Raw genomic sequence first — 19,153 nt, forward strand, 5'->3', positions numbered from 1 at the left:
AAATCAGCGTCGAGCGGTCTCCTTGCAAATATTGCGTCGTAAGTTAGGTATTCTCTTGCGCAAGCGTGGGCTGCTACGAGCACCGCAATCCAATAAGGTACGCTACGAGTGATCACTGGCGACTCGGACAATTCTATGAAGGTACGAAGTACGTTTCGAAGCAGTTCTCGTTGATTTGGTGACGTCAGACGTTAGTTCGTTTGGCCCACTGCAGTCAGGAACATGTGGATCGCTTGATACAGTGTTTTCCATATGGTATGAGACATGATCGTTTGGAATTGATAGTACAACTTGAAGACGTCTTGCCCGAAGCCCTAGCACTGCCAGTTCAGTTTTGAAAAGCTTTTAGGATGAAAGGGCTTATAGATTAGCTATCAGGATTAGACACTTGGCGACTGCCACCGGATTGTCTCTTGATTGCTGCATTTGAATTCATGATATATTCTACTAGCTGCGTTACTGTAATTCACAATGCATGCTTACTGTATCGGCTTTCACAATCCGCACAGTATCCAAAGCGGGAAATCGGGATAATCAATGTCTCTCAGTGATTGCTCGATCGTCACATATGACGTAGCACCTGATGGTCCTGCCTGGTGATGTCTTTATTTACGAGGGGTAGGAAGGAGCAAAGAAACACTCAACACCAAATTAACAAAGTTTGAGGAAGCAGCTTCACAATCAGTTTAGTGCTCTTTCTTTCCAGCTACGCATCAACGAATCGATATCCTCAGTTCCCTCACCGCAACAATCAATTCGCCTTCTGCTACTCATCCTACGCGTCGACTACTCTTAAACAGACGCAGTGACACTCAGTGCAGTATCTCGGATCACTTCTACTTCGAAAGGATATACAAACCACAAAACGAACCAAAATGACTCGCGGCGACGTTAACCACGTGAAGGTCCACTACAGGGGCAACGACGAGGACTTTATCGTCTTCTTGGACAGCGTGGAGGACTACCAGAAGTGGCTCAAGGACCGGTCGGTTCCGCTGGCGCAGGTGGTGTCATCGTTCAAGGTGTTCACTACGCATCGGTAAGTTTCTCCTTTGCCAACAACATATCACTTTTTCTTCCCCCTATCCAGTTAGGATATCAGTCAACGGGTAACTGATGTCAATACAATCTAGGCATGGCGCCCAAGGCATGCTGGAGGGTGCTTCCAAGGCCCTGCTGGAGAACGAGTTTGGCACCTCGAAGGAGGACGAGGCCGTATTGAAAATTCTGGAGAAAGGGAGCCTGCAAGAATTTGAGGTATGACCGCATGACTTTCCCTTTTTGCCCATTATGTTTGCCTTTGCCCTCCTCTCTGTCCTACCAGGCCAAGCAGGCCCCCTCGGAATACTCCGTGTTGCACCAGGAGGAACACCTATGGTGTACCGCTTGATAGGATGGCGGCCACCGTTAAGCGCCCAGTTCCCCCAACTGAGCTGGGCGTTGCTGCGCCTCGTGCCATGAGCACGCCCTCTCGGTGCAGGTGTGGTGCGGGCCGTCAGGCGGCACAAGACTGCTGAGGCTTGATGGGCGGCAAGCGACGGCTGCAGAACCGGCGCGTTTGCTGAGCCTCCGGGTATTTGGCTTTCACCGACCCGTCTTTGGGGGCCACACAATGCCGCTTCTCTGGGGTACAATACCACTTGAGGGTTCCCTCGATAGCACCAGGGTTTGGCGGCTAGATGGTGGCTTCACCATCCCCCAGGCCTTTCGATCGCGGCGTTGGTGGGATAACAGAAGTTGAAGCTGACATGTCTCAACTACAGATGAGCGAGCGTCAAGGCCGAAGGAATGATTCAAACGGCCCTTACATCCCTCACTAGAGAATATGTGACACCCCCCAGCCCTGTCGCGTCCGTTCCTTACATAGGGTTGACGACTCCCAAGTCGGCTCCTAGCTCGAGTGAAGGAGATTCGGGTATCTGATGAGGCAGTCATGTCCTGGGACCTCCATGGAAGGAACAGAGAAGAAAGACACCTTGTGGCTAAGATCTGTCTGCAATGATTTGCAACAGGCCTGCAAGACGCAGAACACTAGTAGCACATCTCTAGAGGAACCGTCGAGCTCACGAGAATTAAAATCTTTCACGAATTGACCTGCTCTGATTCGACTGGAGGGGTGTGACGCTTGAAAGTTGAAAGGAATCGGGCTCACCTTGATTACCTATGAGGCTACGAGCAGATTAAGTGAGGGTTGTGCTACTTCCAACCCATCATTCTCTGGGTCAATGAGCGCCGTGGAACGAGCAAGCAATCAAGTAGCACAGCAGGATCGTGCGTAACGCGGTGTGTATTGTACAAGGTGCTCTGTAAATGGTGTGTGTGGTGATACGGAATCAGCTGCGAGTTCGAAAAGCAGTGCCTGCCTCGATTTCAAAGTCCGAATAAACGAGTCACGTGTCACCAGCAACCGCCCTTGAGCTGACTCAGCTGAGACTCATTTGTGGTGTGAGACATGGGCCTTCCCGTACCTGAGTGGCTGCCGCCCTGAGTGTTTCGGGAACTCGAGATCCGAAGGAGGAGAGGATTCGTGTGGTGTTTGAGTTGTCGACGCAGAGTGTCGTCTGCCGCCGTGGATTTCGAGGCACTGCCTGCTGAGGAAAGAGATTGATCCAGGCTTGGTTCGTGGGTTGTGTTTTGAGGCTTTTGAGCAGCGCTTGCTTGTGCACTCCGATCGTTGCTCTCAGCCTCGCAGGCAACCAACCCCGTGGGTTTGGATATTTTGCTCATTGGAGTGCAGTGCATAGGGTAGGTAGATAGGTAAGTATGTGCAACTATGTATGTACTTGGTTACAATCTGAGACAAGACAAGGTCATGATGATAGCCCACCCTCAATCGACGGAGCGGCTCACTCGCGTCCTGGTATAGTGTATACAGACTCAGAGACAGCAAAACCTGTCCGTACTTAGGTTCACCTGGTTAGGCGAAGGTGAAGAGAAGGTGGCATGGACTGAGATGCTTCCGTAGTATTTCCATTATTCACAAGCTGATGCAGCTTGCTACTTGCCGGTTGTCGGCATCAACATAACTTAACCACTGATTTTGCGTCCAGCCCACAGGCACATGGACAAGGCCGACGACATTCAACAATTGCCTTCCCCTTCGCCTCTGCCGAACCATATCATCGTCGTCCACTAGCCCTCCGTCTGGCTACACCCTCTCACTCCAGCTTATTTGATACACAAATCCAGAAAACGCCAGGCCCGCAATGCTCATCCCCTCCGCCACTGCTCTCAGGTCTGCTGATCAACCGAGGCTGGCGTGTTATGCGGTATTTCCAAAACAAAAATTTTGACAAAATGCGGTAGATGGTATATGGAAGAGTATAGTGGAAATAGTATAGAGGCTGCCCGAGTGCCGTCTAAGAATGGGATGCGTATTTCCTGGGTAATTGTCATATGTACGGTTTGCGTCCTTCTCTTTCCCCGCTGTCTGGCTCACATCCCCGACCATTTTAGCCCAGCCATCTCTGAACGCCCTTCCGCCTTCGTAGATACGTGTTGTCTGAGGATACCGATCTCGAAAAGCGCCGAGGTTGACCGAGCTCGAGTGATTGTGGCATGGCGAGGACTGACAATTGTAAAAGCGGATTGCGGACATGGGAACCATATGGACAGGGATAATTGTATGTGCGTCCCTCTTATCATAGGCCGGACATCTATACACGGGCGGTCCTGGCGCCCCGTTGGGGTAAAGTCCATGGCTTCGCGCAGATCATCTATCCATCATCTAAGTTAGGATGCGGTTTATGAGTTGACTCCTGTGAACACAAGACATACCTCGCCTTCACTGTACGCCCAGAAGTAGACGGCCAACCCAATCACCTGGTAGATGGCGGCATTTGTGCCCTGATACATCAAGGCCGCGGCAAGAGCTGTCAGGGGAAGAAACGCGAGGCGGGCCTCGAGGCTGCGATGCAAGCTAGAACCGGCCAGGAAGCCAAGCGGCCACTCCCATGCCAGGAGGATGAGCCCGAAAAGCAGGTTGATAATCTGGAGCACCGGGATGGGTTTGACAGCTCGGTCGAGCGTTTTCGTTGCGAAGTCCCAGAATATCTTGGGCCAGAAGAAACCTTCCAGCGCGGCAGCTACCTGGTCTGTAGGCATACAGTCAGCATTCTGTCCCGAAATTCTGTTCTTGGTCCGGAGTCACATACAGGTCGCTGCGGCCAAGATGATGAGCCTCGCCCAGTGGTTCTTGATCAACTTTCCCATGGTTCCCGGTTACAGATTGATAGATCGAGGGACGTCGTTCCAGATAGATCTCGTTCGGTAACACAACCTTCCAAGTTCCTTCCTCTTGCTTGCCGTGTTCACGTAACTCGCCGATACTCTTTCCTCACTCCAAGAATACCACTGTACAGTCTCCCTGTCGAAGAAGCAGACCCAAATTCCGGAAAAGCGAAGGTGAAGCGGTCGAAGGCGGCCCGACACAACAACCTCGTTACCCAAAAAAACTAAACAGTAATACAAGGCAAAGCCCAAGGAAGGAGAGGCAAGGTTCCGGACCTGCGGTGTTGACTGGCGGCCTGAAAGGGCAGGACCTAGAAAAAAAATGGCGATATGAAAGAGGGCTATCGACCAGCGGCGGCGAAGAAAGGGAGGGCAGGGGAAGCAAAGCAAAGGAATCCCAGGTCGTCCAAAGCCAGCGGGGCGTCGTGGGACTGATATTGGGTCGGCAGGCTAGGCCGGAGCAAGGCGATCTCGGGTGATGGACGGGATCTAATAGAGTAGGCGTAGGGTACACGCCCCAAAGGGCTTGCACCGTGGTCCGGGAGCTCGTGTATCAGACGAGTAGCGGGGGGGTGTGGATGCGTCTCGGGTGTAGGGCAGATGCTAGTTGTGCTGGTTCGAGGTCCAAGTCCTAGTGATCCGATCTATAATGACGGCAGGCATTGGGGATGCATGGATGGGAATTTTGACTTTCAGATGCGATTTTCCTTCGGATCAAGGGCGACGCCGCCAGGGATGTGCTTGAGATGTTCGGGGGTTTGAATCAGATGGGCTTCTCCGTGCTCTATTGTGGCGGTAATGCTTTGATGTGAAAGGCCAGGCTATCCTCGTTATCCTCGCATTAAGTTTCGATGGAGATCAGACACGCTGCGTGTTACCAAGGGGAGGTTTTGAGTTGGAAGGGGGTGTTGGGGTTCTGCATGTATATGTATGTACAGAGGGGAAAGAATGCTTGATCGACGCACATCCGGGACTTTACGAGTTTAAGAGACGACTGGGCATCCCGTGAGGTACCTGACAGTTCGCGAGACCCCAGATGGGCCGATGTGCAGGTGTAAGTCAAGGGTGGAGAACCCAGAGAACCTCTGACACGCCCATGCCAAGGGGGGTGTCTGAGGAGTAAAGCAGTGGAGTACGAGCTTGACATGAGCAAAAATGCCAGGAGGGGGTGGAACTGGATTAGAGATACAATCCATGGTGTATGTGTAGAATACCAGCCACGGTCGAGACGGCCACCTGTGTCTGCAAAGGCGGCTCGCAGCGCAGTCCCCCGGCCATGACATTGGACCACGGAATGATGTTCGCGGGCAGCGGGCGGCTCATCGAGCACAAAAGGAACCAGGTTCCCCCACCTCTGGCCACAGCAACCGACCGCTCTTGGGGCTGGCGGCGGGTAACGTTAAGGTGCGGCCTGCTGGAGAGTGCTGTACCACCAATAGGTACGGAACTCGTGAGATTCATTGGCAAGCTGCTTGGTTAGATATTTGCTCTGCAATCTTCCCATCTTCCATGCCCGCGACAGAGAGCAAAGGCGAGAGGGCAAACCACAAATTGGGGCATTTGCCAACCCCGGCTCGACTCGTTGCCAATCGGGCTGGCCAAAAAGAGCAATGCCGTCGAGGGTTGCGGTCAGCTAGCGGTCAGTCTTCGCTCTGCTGGTCCTCGCATTGGGTTGTTGATGGGAAAGCGCTATGAATGCCCGTTGAGGGGAAATGGCAAGAAAGCTGCAATGTCTGGCGTGATTGGGTGTGCCGAGGGCGGCTACAGGAGAGACTCGAGCCAATCGTGATTCAGTACGCTTTGACCCGCTTGGCCTCTGCATGGCTTGGCAAGCTCCCCCTCCTCCCAAGGAACAAAACGATGACTCCGTAACCGTCCTGCGACTGACGAGCTACTCAAGTATCCTCAAAGTTCCTTGGATGTGCCAACCTGCTGCCCAGTGCCGGATGCTTTTGCAGTGACTCCGCAAGACACTGTTAGGTGCGCGTACATTAGTGCCCGCAGTGCCCTAGAGACCGAGGTTCGCATCGTTTCTTGAGGAGGCTGGTCTGCAGCCATTCCCTTCTTTAGCGTCGCTGAGGGCATTCTGTCCTGGGCCATCTTTGACATCGACAACTCACAATGAACATTGATGCTGCCTCTTCAAGGGTGTCGTCGCAGTTCTCGACAAGTTCCAAGGTTGCAGCCCCAGATTCAACTCTGAGACCACGGTCTGATCTTCTGCCGGCAAGCTGAGGCACAAGCTGTTTGAGCGGGGGTCGAAAAAAGTTCAGGGATCAGACGGAAAGCACGGACCAGTACTTTGACCGGGGGTGGCGGCGGCACGATGCGGCTTGTACCGTCCGCCACCGGATTGACAGTTCAAACTCGACACTTCCATTATTGACACCTCTCTTGACAATTTGTCCATTAGCGTTATCGTACAATACATTTCATCAACAAACGTCAATCAAAGGCAGTCAACTGCTATCTCGCTTCCTGGGCGAACTTCATATTCAGCTGGAATTTGACAGTTGGCTATACGGAGATGTATGCGTGTTTAGGTATACGTTGTGTTACCGTACCGAACAAGTAGTTACATTGCGACGCCGTCGAGAGGCGAACACAGCTTTGATCCCCCGATCCCCTAACTTATCGGACTGTGTCTCCGGACCGTCTACGGATACTTAATAGATTGATGATGCCGCTCTCTGCTGGCTGAGGTAATTATAGTGCATTTATTCATCTTGCCTGCCTCGCCTACACTACGACCTCAGCTAGAGCCCGGTGCTGCTGCTCATTTCGTCAGCATTAGCCGGCCCGTCCCCAGCCCTTCTTGCATATGCACATCGCCGTTTGTTCAATATATCGGAAGTGCGCACACCGTCACTGGTTCCTGGCGGTTGGTCCTTACCAGCCATTGGTCCCCACGCTGCAAGCGGCCGACCTTCCTAACCAAAATAATCAATCACCAGAGCACCCGTCACTACCACGTACGAACGAGGGTACTTCGTATATAGATTCCATGGTTGAGTTTGCTCAAGTTTCGATTGCAACTATTGACTATCATAGTCGTCACCATGCAAGTTGAACACTATTGGGTTATATTATCATCTTACATGCTTGCTTTTCTCTACGTCACGGCCGGGTCCCACGCTTCCACCTTCCGTCACACCGGCCCACGCTATCTGCGCTGCCTCTGCGGCGATGCGTTCTTGAAATGCAAGAAACCTTCTGCAGAGTATCATCCAATGCGGATAATGAATTTGGAAAGGATGTGGGACTGTGTGTTGAGGAACGTGTGGCCCCAAGCTTTCCTCAATCGTTAGGCCCTGTGTACCTGGTGTACTGCATCCTGCGGTGTGAATGTTGATATGTTCACCGCTTGCACCAATGTTGTCTGGGATCATCCGCCCTCGCACATGTGCTACTTGAACCTGTGGCCCATCGTCTCATCGCGGTGATACAGCGCCGCATCATACAGCCACAGTCCGAAGATGGAGATGACTTTCTTAAACATGACATCGGATCGCTAACGGTATGATGGTTTCCCTTCTACACTATTTAATGTTTAAAGAAGCGATCTTGAAGTTGAGACCCCCGAAACTGAGAGACCATCAAATGGTCCCTGGGCACTCGCACGGCTATGATACTTTGAAAGAGCCGGCGATAGGGCCATGGTATTCGAAGTCTCCCTTTTGGTCGTGAGCACGGAGACCAACGGCAATAAAGCTTCGCTTCCATATTTCAAGCTGCACTCAGGTGACGGGATATAATTAGCATCTCCCAAAATCCAAAACTGTCATTGGACTCTCACCGTGCACGCAGTTCGCCAACAGCCTGCATAAGCCGTCACATCACGCACACACCAACTACCTACATAATGCAGTAGCTGGGAATTAAACTGCGCCATGTCGAGTATTTCCCAGTGTCACGGCTCCGGCTGGGGCAGAGAATGATTGACGGTTCCAGAAGAGATGGCGATGAATATAGAGTTGGCAGCCGTGTTAGAAACTTCTGCTATCAACTGCAATCGCAATTCGTCTGAACGGCAGCTCTGCAGTGAGAGGGAGAGTGATTGCTATAGATCATGACAATGCACAGTTCAGCTCAGGAACTCCCAAAGCCTCTTGACCGCCTCAGCGAGGTCTGAACAGAGAGCATCAATAGACAGGAGACAGCGAAAGGTCAAGCCGTGGAGAACTCGTGAGCCCAAAATGAGAGTAAGCTCTCGGCTTCTGCGGGCTCGAGAACGCTGCGGATCCTTCTCCGTCCCTCGTCTAGCCCAATCTCAGCCAACAGCTGTCTGAAGCTTAAGCAACTCATACCCAGCACGTCTACTGAGTACCTGGACAGTGGGGTGCCGATAGTGCAATAGGGCAGCAGATCGCGCGTGGCGTCGGCCGGCGCTGGGTGAGCGGTTCTAGAAGCCATGAGAGAGGACCGAAACCCCTCGAGGGCGGCTGGCAGCGCATCGACAGCTGCGAGAGGAATGATGGGCATCATGCAGGTGTTCACGATCCTGCAGAGTGAAAGTCAGGATAGTGAGACATTGCGTCTGCCGGGGAGGCTGAAGGACTCACTGTATATGGAGCCTCATGAAAGCTTCCATGCCGCCTTGGCTCCCGTCTCGGTCAAGCAGGAAGACGACCGCGACATTGCTGCCGCCGCCAAGGCGATGAAGCTCCTGAATGCGACCAATTGCCCGTGCGTCGTCAATGTCTGTCGAGGACAGCAGGATGAGCTGAAAAGCCTCGTGTTTCTTCCCCTTTGGGCGCGGAATGCATAGAGAAAGATCATGGGTCCCTAAATTGGCCTCTGCAGATGTCAGTGGGTAGGAGATCGTTCTCTTGGCAATCTTCATACCCTTCCACATCTTCTTGTTGGACTGCAAAAGTTGGACTGCGGCTGACGCCCACGTCCCACGCCGTCTCAAACTGAAGCAAAATATGTCGGCGGCGGCCAGCTCGTCGCCTGGATAATCCATGTGTGTAAGCGGGCTGGAGAAGTAGATTGGAGAGGTGTTGAATGGTCTATCAGTAGCTAAGAGGGTATCGCTTCTATACCACAGATTTTGACAGTTTTTGTCGAGAGAAGGGTGTTTCGCCTCCTGTCAATACCGGCCAGAATACCTGGACTTCGGTAGACTCTCTCGCACCTTCCTCGCGGGCTTACATCCCCATCGCACTAGGCCAATATCGTTGATCAGCCTTCCCACACGCAGGATACTTACATCATCGTACAGATGGCCCAGGCAGCAGCTCAGCAACTGCCTGAGATACATTGGCGAGAAGGGAGCACCTTTGTCGGTCAAACCCAAAGTCCCTTCCCTCACAATTCTCATACCGCCGGTGTCGGTGCCGGTGTCGGTACAGCTAAGAGCGGCTTTTTCGTCTTAGGGTCCCTGAACGCTCTCAACGCCTCTTCGATCATCTCGACTCGCTCTCGTTGCCTCCTTTCGGCCTCTTCCAGTGCCGCTTCTCTCCTGTTCAACTCCTCCATCCGTCTCTCAAGGTCTTCAATCATCTCCTTATTTTTGTCGGGTTTCTGTGAGGCCTTCCAGTATTCGTACGTGATCAGGCCGCCGGCAACCCCGAGGATAAATGCATCGCCGACAACATCGGCAAATAGGTCGACGGCCTTGGCCTCAGGTAGCGGCCTGAATTTGCGTCTCCATATGCTTCTAGGCGCTTCTTTCGTCGACTGCGACTGTCTTGCCGTCGTCCCGTACTTTGCCTTAAGCTCCTCTTCCCGCTTCACCTGCTCCTCTGTTTTTACGGTAGGGGCCTCTGCCTTTTCCCTGGCTCTCTGCTCTGCATCCGGATTTCGCAGTAGCGCAACCGACAGCCGCATGTTAAGCTGGTGTATCACCTGGCCATACCGGGCCGCGAATGCCCGGAACCGAGGGTGTTCGTGTGCCTGGTGTTTTATGTGATTCTACCGAGAGCTGATGTCAGTGACTCGGACCTGTGAAAAACCTGGGATGGCCGGGAGCAAACGAACCGCACCGTACTTGGAGATGTGTCGCACAAAGAGCGCAGCAAGCTTGAACAGCGGCAGTGGAACCATGATATAGGGGAGCTGTCCAGCCAAGTATAAGGACCGGCAACGATCAATGGATTGGGTGCTCGCAGATTGGACAGTGTTCAGCTTATAATTATGATGTTCTGTGACGCAACACTCTGCCCTTGAGACCTCGCTTCACGGAATGGAACGGACTATCCAGTGGAGGTCCTAGGCCTGAAGATGCTGCGGTGTAATTCCACGATTGATCGCATGTTCAATGACTGTTGCGCAGCTTCGGCGGGGGATGGAGTCATTCTCGGCATTCGCCGGGAGCACTGACAGCCAATGGTGTTGCGCCAAAAGCTGGCCCCTGGGTTAGCGAAGGAAGCTTATCCGAGACCCCTGCACTCCCATTCTGGTTGCTCTGACGACACCAGAGGGTCACAAACAAATGCAATCCAGGCAATTCTTTGCGAGGTCCAGCACCTAACATTAGCTTTCAAGCACAGCAAAGCCGCGTGCACATTTTCCACAATTACCCAGCGCAGCGGCATTTGCGAATTGCATTCTCGTTGCGCAATTACACGCGTTTTCAGACCACACTTCTGATGCGCATGATCTATATGATTGCACGAACTGCTTGTGTTTGATTTGTAAGTTGTCTCGTTGTTTACAGGCTGTTGCGACTCATTCGAAATATCCGCGCCCCAAGCGCCCGACAAAATGAAACTCCGCGCTCTGTGCAGGCAGCTTCACAACTGCGGCTCACAAGTACTGATTTTGTTCACGGCAGGCTGTACGGAGACTTCGGGACTCGACGAAGTCACCAGCCAAGTACCAAGCATCTCCCCTTCGTCTCTCGGTGTCTTGCGAAGCGAGGAACCGGCGATGGGCGCTAGAGGCGGCGTTGACATGGAGGCCCTGTCCCCGAGGGATGCGAATGCTCAGCGGGTACCGCGAGTGAATGAGCTGAAGACTAAGGCAGCAGCTCAGCTCAAGACGGTCAAGGACAAGGAGCATCCGCCTCCGCCACCAAACAATGTCGTCGAACCGCCCAGCTCGGACCGTAAAGACGGTGCCGTGTACCAAGTCGGAAAGCTTTTGGGGAAGGGAGGTTTTGCCATCTGCTACGAGGGCAAGGCGGCAGGGACGTCGAAAAGAGTCGCCCTAAAGATTGTCAAAAGCCAAATGCCGACGAAGATGGAGCAAAAGGTGCGTTCCCATACAGTTTTCCGGTGGTATATCCTGTCTAACACAACGGCTTCAAGTTCCAAACGGAACTTCAAATCCACTCCAAGATGCGTCACCAGAACATTGTGCAGTTCCACCGTGCCTTTACGTTCGAAAACTGCACCTACCTAGTCCTGGAACTATGCCCTAACGGCTCACTTATGGACATGGTCAAGCGGCGCAAGGGGCTGACAGAGCCTGAAGTCCGATTCTACACAGTCCAGATTGCTGGTGCCATCAAGTACATGCACGCAAAAGGAATCATTCACAGAGATCTAAAGATGGGCAACATTTTCCTCGACAAACACATGAACGCAAAAATCGGGGATTTTGGCCTTGCTGCCCTGCTTCTTACGGGCAAGGACATGCAGGTCATGCGACGGACAACGTTGTGTGGCACGCCGAACTACATCGCCCCAGAAATCTTGGAAAAAGGCAAGAAGGGCCATGACCACATGGTCGACATATGGAGCCTGGGGATTATTGTGTAAGCCAAGCCCTCTCTCATGCACATGGGAATCGCAATTCTGATAAGGGGCAGGTTCGCGATGCTTACTTCCAAGCCTCCATTCCAATCCTCCACGACGGACGAGATTTATCGCCGCGCGAGAGACCGAGATTACGAGTGGCCGTCATCTGAAACCTCGCAAAAGTACATCAGCCAAGAGGCAAAAGACCTTGTCGCAACCATGCTCCAGGACGCCGACAGGAGACCAGACCCGGATGCGATAGTGGGCCACCCCTTTTTCACCTCTGGATACATGCCCATGGCTTCGGATATCACATACAAGTTGCGAGATCTTGCACCCGAAAACCCCGCTTTTTACGAACCCCTTGCCAACTCGAAGATGGAAGCAATCAACCTTCGGAACGTCCAGGAGATGTGCCGAGAATGCGGTGTCGGGCCGTGGTCGCAAACACAGTTGGTGTTCAAGAATATCTGGAGGGAAATGGCGGAGGAAGAGCAGAACGGTCTAACACCGGTCATTCCGCTGGCTGAGGGCGTCGTCTATCGGCCGTTTGACGAAATCAAGAATGAGCAGAGACTCCAGGCTCGGCTCGCAGCACAACAAACGACCCAACAGACTTTACAGCTTGCCGACAGAACCGAGGAGCTTAGCAGCTTCAGTCAGAGTATCCAGGTGCCTCAGGTCCCGCAAGTCCCGAAGGCGCCACCAGGTCTGCTTCGTGCTCCGCCGCAGAGCTTCGCAGCTCAGCAGAGAGCGCAACACAGGCCAGCCAATACGGCAGGTATCTCCAGGGCGCAAACCGTTACTGAGCCCGCGTCTAGACAGATGAACAGTCTGCGGTCAAGACAAACACGAGAGGCGCCGGCATCTACCGGGCAAACTGAGGCTGTTCCGAACCCAAAGGGCACATCACGGAGCCTTCGCAGCCAGGCCACGTCTACAAGGAGCCAGACGTCTGTGGGTGCGGAACAAGGCGCTCCCCAAAGGCGGCCGTCCGCCTCAACGAGGCAGAAGGCTCAAGAGGAGAAGCTGTCTCTGTTTAGCCCGTCGGAGTACCAGGAAGTGGTCCCAGGCACCAGGCCGGATGTTGTACTAGACCGCCTCCGCAAGCTGCAAGCTGAACTCGAGAGGGCCCTCAATTCTCGCAGCATGGCAATCTTGTCCTCCAGGGAGAAGACGCCGTCGCCACCTCAGATTGTAGTGAAATGGGTTGACTACACCAACAAGTTTGGTTTGGGCTACATATTGAACGACGGGAGCGTCGGCTGCATTCTCCGAAGTATCCCGGCGCAGGATGGATCCAAGTCTGGCATGTTGCCTCCTGCCTGCTTGTTGGTGCACGGGGCAGAACGGCACTGCCAGCGCAAGGACGAGCCGGGCTACAGGGACAGGCACCAGATCGTGCCCATGAACGAAGGGATCTATTTTTACGAGAACAATGGCGAGGACGGCATCTCCCGCGTCCGAGTCGCGCCAGAAAGCTTTGTTGTGCCGCTTAACCCAGATGGCACGGTTGGGAAGCTGTCCGCTGGGAAGGATATCTATGACCACCGCAAGCGGGAGAGAATTGTGTTGTGGAAAAAGTTCGCCAACTACATGATAACCTACGGGCGGGAGATGGAGGGCCCTGGACAGACGGAGGATGCGCCCATGCGGGTTCCCACCATTACAGATCTAGCATCTGCGCCCAGTGACGTTGTAACCTTTTATCAGCGTTTTGGCGACGTCGGCTGCTGGATGTTCTGTGACGGGCATATGCAGGTAAGCAGCTCCTCTCGTTTGAGCACAAGTTTTCTTTACTGACGACGACATAGTTCAACTTCCCTGACCACACCAAAATCGTCCTCGACGCAACCGGGACGTGGTGCCACTTCTGGCACTTGCCGCAGGACGCGGCCAAGCGTTTACAAGAGACCGGTTCCCTCGCGGAGTCGGCTCTCGACGACCGGGCGGTTCTCTCCTACCCTCTCCAAACCCTCTTAAACTTTTCCACAGTCCCCAAAAACACGAGCAACCCGACCCGCCGCCGCCCGGAAATCAGCCCGGAACTGCAGGGCATCCCCGCGGCGAACCACTTCCGGCAAAAAATTGAGTTCATCCGCGACATTGTGCGCGAGTGGAACGCCAACGGCGGCATCGGCAACAGCGACATGAGCCGCGAGCGGCGCCTGCGGTGGACGGGCATGCGCGAGACACGCAATGTCCAGATTCCTGCGAAACATGTCTGGGTCACCATCGGAGCGCGCCGCGGGGATGAGCGCCTGTCGGCGTATGTTGATCCGAGGAGGCCGAGTGAGATTGGGCCGGATATTGATGAGACGAGGAAGCGGAGCTGAGGCGTTGCTTTGTTCCGAGTGTAATTGTTGAGGTTGATAATTTGTTGGGAAGGAAAGGGGTACATAGACCCTTGGTTTTGTCAGTTCAGTGGTATTGTACATCTGAGCGTAATTGTCTTGTTTACGTTTTGTCTGGGATGCTGGTTACGACGCCATGACTTGTCCTTTCTAATCAAGCGGTGGTTTGGTTTAGGCGCAAAAAAGGGGGTTGGCTGAGGGGTTTTCGTGAGGGAAATTGATCGACTTCTCTTGTTCTTTTTCTTCCTAATCCCCTTTCTCTGCTCTTCTTATAACCTCTTTTTACCCCTCCTGTCCATTATTTGTTTCCGCATGGTGTCATGACATACTCGTATGTAGTATCACCGCAGCCTCTCGCTTGTATCGCTCCTGGTCTGGGCTGTTGTCACTCCTTGCAGTGTATTTACTGTTGCTTGATCCGGGTGGCTGTGTCTAGTTGAGGGAAATGGAGGGACCCGGACGGGCCAGAATGTCTAATAGCAGGAACGTACACCGTGTAGCCTATCTGATATTACGGGTTACATAAGGTACCCTACTTGGTGTTGCGATGATACACCTGTCTTCGAAGGGCATGGTTCAAGTTCTTGGTGGAAGTGATGATGGCCGGGATTTACTGCTGTTTCAGGGGGTGTATTCTGTCAGGAGGGCCTTGTTAGGTCCTCAACTTATTTCTTCTGCCACTTCATCTCTGTGCCTCTACTATTCGTGGGTGATAGGTGTGTACAAGCCCCCAACCCGCCTTTTTGCAGTGGCTTAGGGAAAGCCCCTTCCACGTTCTCGGGCCTTATTTCTCTAGCTGGCAGCACGAATATGTCCAAGTCCGAGAGGCGGATACACTATTTGGAAGAAGGCTTGTCGACATCGGCGGCGTTAGAACGCTCCCACTGCTCCAGCGCAGCGGTTGCATGGGCGATCTCATCGTGATCAAAAAGGTATTCTTGTAATTGCAGCACTTTTTGACATCACAACCGGTGTCAGTTCGACTCTCTGCCATGGGTGAGTCAGTGGTGATGGTATTTCAACTCACTGTCAACCTCGGGTTTGCCGTCTACACGGTCCTGGCCAGTCATCCTCGAAGCGTGCTGAATCTTATGAGCCCGCTCGTAGCGAATGGACTCATACAGTTTGAGGCGCTCGCAGATTTGGCTGTGGGGTGTTGACGGGGGTAGGACCACGGAAAGGGCTGCGGCGTCCTCGATTGCTTTGACGGCGCCTGTCCAATGTCTTAGGGTTGGGCTGGTAGTCAGTAGACCGGCTGTATCTCTAAATAAGGGTATTAACTTACGGGGCGTAAAGGGGTGTGCCGCGTCCCCGAGAAGCGCCAGCTTCCCCGAGACCCATGTGGGCGGTTTGTCCATGTCCATCAGCTGCCAGACTTTGATGGTTGAAGGATCTGCCTTGGCCAAGAATGCCTTGACAGAAGGATCGAACTCGTCGTATACCTTGAGCACCTGGTCGAGGGATGCCTGCTTGTTCCACTCTGGGAGGTGTCAGCTTTTGTTATCCTTTGTTGAACGCTGTTACACGATGATGATGTCGCCTTACCATCACTTTGAACCGCGTGTGATTCGGATCCGGGATGGATACAAGCAAAGTTCAACAGTTGATTGTCATTGCATGGGTACATCACAAGCCACCGGTCGCCCCCTGACCAACTTGACATTGTATTTATAAGATTTTTGACAAGTGGCGCTGTGACAGGATCGGCCTCAGCTGTCGACCGAGGTATCATGAATCTGAAGGCGGCCTGTCCAGAGCTAACCAGCTGGGTGTCGCAAATGTATTTTCTCGTCGTGGACTATATCAACATACTCAAACAGGTCAGCAGGCATTTCTTACTAGTCCAGGCATTGGTTTGCTCCTACATAGACGCCATCGGCTCCAACCACGACATCCGCGGTGGCCACGGTGCCGTTCTCCAGGGTAACGGTTCCCTGCTCCGGATTGACAGCCACAACCTTGCTCGACGTGAAGAGTTTCGCGGGGGTGCCAGGGCCATCTGGAGACGTGGCAATCTGCTTCAAACCCTCGTGGAGAGCAACTCGGTAAACAAGCTGGGAGGGATGTTTCCAGCATGTCCAGTTTGGCTCGGGGAATTCGCGTAGAACACTCCCGTCCCTTGCGTACTCGACGAATCGGCTCATGGAATTCGCGCCGAATGTTTCTGCAAAGATCCCCCAGGCCCGCAGGATTCCGGTGCCATTGGGGTAGAGTCCGACGGCAGCGCCGAACTCGTTGGCCAAAGGGGATTTCTCGTAGAGCTAGACATGGAGATGAGAGTTAGCATCGGGACATCCGGACCTTCGCGTCCCAACGGTTTAGGAATGAGCAAGGTGAGATCACAGACATGAACAATGTGGCCGTTTCGACGAAGCCCGATAGCAGCAGTCACGCCCCCAATTCCAGCACCGACGATGGCAATTCCCAGAGGACCTGCGCTTCCATTGCTAGTCGCTGCCTCGTGCTCAGACTCCACGAGGAAATTAAAGAGAAGTAAGTATGTTAGCACTAGGCTTGTCTGTAAATTGAGAACATCAAGCAGCATGGAATGGACGAGTCGAAGTTGGAGGTATGGCCCTTTTAAGTTCGACGGTCTCACACAATCGCATACAGAGCTCGCAGCAGGTGATGCTGAGCCAGCAACAGTCAGCCATTTCGGATGTCGGATGTCGGAGGTCGGAGGAACTAGAGACACAGGTTGAGAGATCCATGGATGTGCCAGTGCTGTAAGTGTTTCGATGGTTTGAGGCAAGCATCCCACCCAAGCATACCTTACCTACTATGCTTACGCTGTAGATGCTTGATCTGCAGTCAACCAGGCCGAGCACGCCATCTGTAGTTCTGTATGTACGTGGTAGGCACAAACGGGAGAACCCAATCATTCCACGTTTTCGGCAGGAGCTGCAATACCATGTCGGACACGGGCAGCCCCGGGTCCGAAGTGAGAGGATCGCACTTGCAGTTACTCCGTATGCGCCCATTCTTTAAAGGAATCTCTTCCTTCATGGTACAGTCACTTGGAGCGAGGCGGGCTCCAACCATGCCAGTGGTACCCCCTGATGAAATCGTGCTCTACCTAGTACGATGTGCATTACTAGGACAAGCCCGGAAAAAACGGGAACCAGGCACATACAAGGGAACAGGAGAAAAATCAAGCGGTTCTTGGCGACAACTCTGAGTCTGGCTATGTCGGTCGGGCGTCTCACGTGAAGACATATGTTGGGAAATTCACGCGGATATAAACGTGTAGTCGAGTTCAACATGCTTGTCTCAGACAGTGAGTCCCATTGAATCTTTGGACTTGCCATTCCTACAGGCTCTACAGCCCCCTCACACGTTCCAAATAACGACACGTCCGTCCACTCCACTCGCTATACCGGGTCAATATACCGAAAGAGCTGCGAAGGCATGGGAACACTTACAACTGAACTTCTTCACCGACGACCCGGACGTTTCGTACGGCCGGAGCATGGTGATGGTGTTCTGATGGACTGTTTTGAGCTGCGTGTCGTCCTTGACTTTCCCTTTCAAGTCCATTTGCCGGAACATGTTCAGGGCCGACTCCTCCCGCTCGTCACCCATGCCGGGACGCCCCTTGGCCTCTAGCGTGCCGCTCAGTTGCCAGCCGTCAGACCCGCCCTTGAAGCGGAACGCCTCGCAGTCGTGGCCCGCGGCAATGATTTCAGCCTCGCCATTCCATATCAGGCTCATGAAGGGCAGCAGCTGCGTGTTGATGGTGACCACAGCCCGGGGCGGCTGCTCGGGGGCGCTCGGGTAGACCACCGTGATGCTGCTGTCGTGCGCAGCAAAAGCCAGGGCATCACCGCTCGGCGAGAAGGCGACGGCGTGGACCCATCCGGCCGAGTTGTTCAGGTACTCGCCGCAAACAGTGTTGAAGGGCAGTCTCTCGCCCCAGGCGGTAGGCTGGGGTCTTGCGTCCACGCCCTTGATGAAGCTTGAGAAGACGCGCGCATGCGCATCCGTCGACCCGGCGGCAAGGAGCACCGAGTTGGGATGCCATGCTACCGTGGTGACGGTGCTGCGGATTGGCTTCTTCAAGTGCTTCGATACCCACCAGTCGTTCTCCTCCTCAAAGTAGCAGACGGCAATGAGCCTGTCTCCGGATCCGACAGCGAACTTGGTCTCAGATGGCGACCAGCGCACAAATGTGGCGGCACGGTTGATGCGTAGCAGGACCAGCGTCGGCTTGTAGCCCTGCGGAGTGGGTTCCCATACGAGGGCGTTGCGATCTGAAGCTGTTGTGAGCCTACAGTACTTTGGGCATAACGCATTGTCAAGGCAGTGATGTTACCTTGCGAGCAGGACACGATGCGGCCTGAGTTGGGCGCAATATCGATGCTTGTTACTGTCTTGTCGTGACCCTTGAGCTCATCCTTCAATTTGAAGGCATTTCCGACCCTGGAGTAGAGCTCTACCGTCGTGTCGCGGGCAATTGCGAGCGTCTTGCGATCGGCCGAGAACGAGTGGTCGGCAATTGGATTGTGGAAAAGATGATGAACCTCGGGCGCCGCCATCTTGATAACCTGTCTTTGCTAGCGATAGGAGTAGCTCTCTACTATCGCTTTCCGGCCCTGGTGGTGATCCTGCTGTCGACGACGGTGGCTTTGGAGGGGATGATGTTTGACTGCTGACGATTGATGGCGGGGTGGGCTGGTACAGCTACGACCCTGTGCCTATAGCATCATACCTTGTAAGCCTACTATAGGTTCTAGGTATGGTATTGTACTGTACGATACGTAACTTGTGTAAATACCGTAACATCCCCCCGTAGTAACATTGAGTGACACCAGCCCAAAGCTAACGTAACTTACCACATCTTGGCCCAACATGCAAGTCGGCCCACCCAATTTCCACCCTCCCCGC

At 53.6% G+C, this 19,153-nt stretch overlaps 7 protein-coding genes across 7 annotated transcripts; 2 read left to right on the forward strand and 5 right to left on the reverse strand.

Annotated features, from left to right (window-relative positions):
• The first annotated feature begins 570 nt into the window (after nucleotides 1-570).
• N656DRAFT_774691 (DUF1960-domain-containing protein) lies at nucleotides 571-2,270 on the forward strand. The gene is made up of 3 exons (XM_064814316.1): nucleotides 571-1,039; nucleotides 1,134-1,257; nucleotides 1,764-2,270. Exons 1-3 carry the CDS (start codon nucleotides 876-878, stop codon nucleotides 1,818-1,820), a joined length of 345 nt encoding a protein of 114 aa, XP_064673994.1. The 5' UTR covers nucleotides 571-875; the 3' UTR covers nucleotides 1,821-2,270.
• A 1,386-nt stretch (nucleotides 2,271-3,656) lies between these two features.
• Nucleotides 3,657-4,212, reverse strand: N656DRAFT_702021 (uncharacterized protein; the record flags this gene model as incomplete). The annotated part of the gene is made up of 3 exons (XM_064810988.1): nucleotides 3,657-3,716; nucleotides 3,778-4,094; nucleotides 4,155-4,212. The coding sequence occupies 3 exons, from the start codon at nucleotides 4,210-4,212 to the stop codon at nucleotides 3,657-3,659; spliced, it is 435 nt and encodes a 144-aa protein (XP_064673995.1).
• Nucleotides 4,213-8,029: 3,817 nt separating this feature from the next.
• N656DRAFT_774695 (uncharacterized protein) lies at nucleotides 8,030-9,553 on the reverse strand. The gene is made up of 4 exons (XM_064814317.1): nucleotides 9,443-9,553; nucleotides 9,076-9,183; nucleotides 8,793-9,027; nucleotides 8,030-8,731 (listed from the first exon to the last, which is right to left on the reverse strand). The coding sequence occupies exons 2-4, from the start codon at nucleotides 9,083-9,085 to the stop codon at nucleotides 8,398-8,400; spliced, it is 579 nt and encodes a 192-aa protein (XP_064673996.1). The 5' UTR covers nucleotides 9,086-9,183; nucleotides 9,443-9,553; the 3' UTR covers nucleotides 8,030-8,397.
• Nucleotides 9,550-10,278, reverse strand: N656DRAFT_786789 (uncharacterized protein; the record flags this gene model as incomplete). The annotated part of the gene is made up of 2 exons (XM_064816555.1): nucleotides 9,550-10,146; nucleotides 10,213-10,278. The coding sequence occupies 2 exons, from the start codon at nucleotides 10,276-10,278 to the stop codon at nucleotides 9,550-9,552; spliced, it is 663 nt and encodes a 220-aa protein (XP_064673997.1).
• Nucleotides 10,279-11,103: 825 nt separating this feature from the next.
• On the forward strand, nucleotides 11,104-14,251 carry N656DRAFT_700687 (Pkinase-domain-containing protein; the record flags this gene model as incomplete). Its single annotated transcript, XM_064810885.1, has 4 exons — nucleotides 11,104-11,427; nucleotides 11,484-11,932; nucleotides 11,987-13,676; nucleotides 13,730-14,251. The coding sequence occupies 4 exons, from the start codon at nucleotides 11,104-11,106 to the stop codon at nucleotides 14,249-14,251; spliced, it is 2,985 nt and encodes a 994-aa protein (XP_064673998.1).
• A 1,019-nt stretch (nucleotides 14,252-15,270) lies between these two features.
• N656DRAFT_745422 (FAD/NAD(P)-binding domain-containing protein) lies at nucleotides 15,271-16,814 on the reverse strand (the record flags this gene model as incomplete). Its single annotated transcript, XM_064812900.1, has 5 exons — nucleotides 15,271-15,493; nucleotides 15,551-15,749; nucleotides 15,815-16,067; nucleotides 16,135-16,530; nucleotides 16,623-16,814. The coding sequence occupies 5 exons, from the start codon at nucleotides 16,812-16,814 to the stop codon at nucleotides 15,271-15,273; spliced, it is 1,263 nt and encodes a 420-aa protein (XP_064673999.1).
• A 327-nt stretch (nucleotides 16,815-17,141) lies between these two features.
• On the reverse strand, nucleotides 17,142-18,952 carry N656DRAFT_774697 (actin-related protein 2/3 complex, subunit 1). Its single transcript, XM_064814318.1, has 3 exons — nucleotides 18,582-18,952; nucleotides 17,692-18,519; nucleotides 17,142-17,640 (listed from the first exon to the last, which is right to left on the reverse strand). The coding sequence occupies exons 1-3, from the start codon at nucleotides 18,802-18,804 to the stop codon at nucleotides 17,600-17,602; spliced, it is 1,092 nt and encodes a 363-aa protein (XP_064674000.1). The 5' UTR covers nucleotides 18,805-18,952; the 3' UTR covers nucleotides 17,142-17,599.
• Between the last annotated feature and the right edge of the window lie 201 nt (nucleotides 18,953-19,153).

This window comes from Canariomyces notabilis (assembly GCF_033297395.1).
Source record: "Canariomyces notabilis strain CBS 508.74 unplaced genomic scaffold N656scaffold_2, whole genome shotgun sequence".
NCBI lineage: Eukaryota > Fungi > Ascomycota > Sordariomycetes > Sordariales > Chaetomiaceae > Canariomyces > Canariomyces notabilis.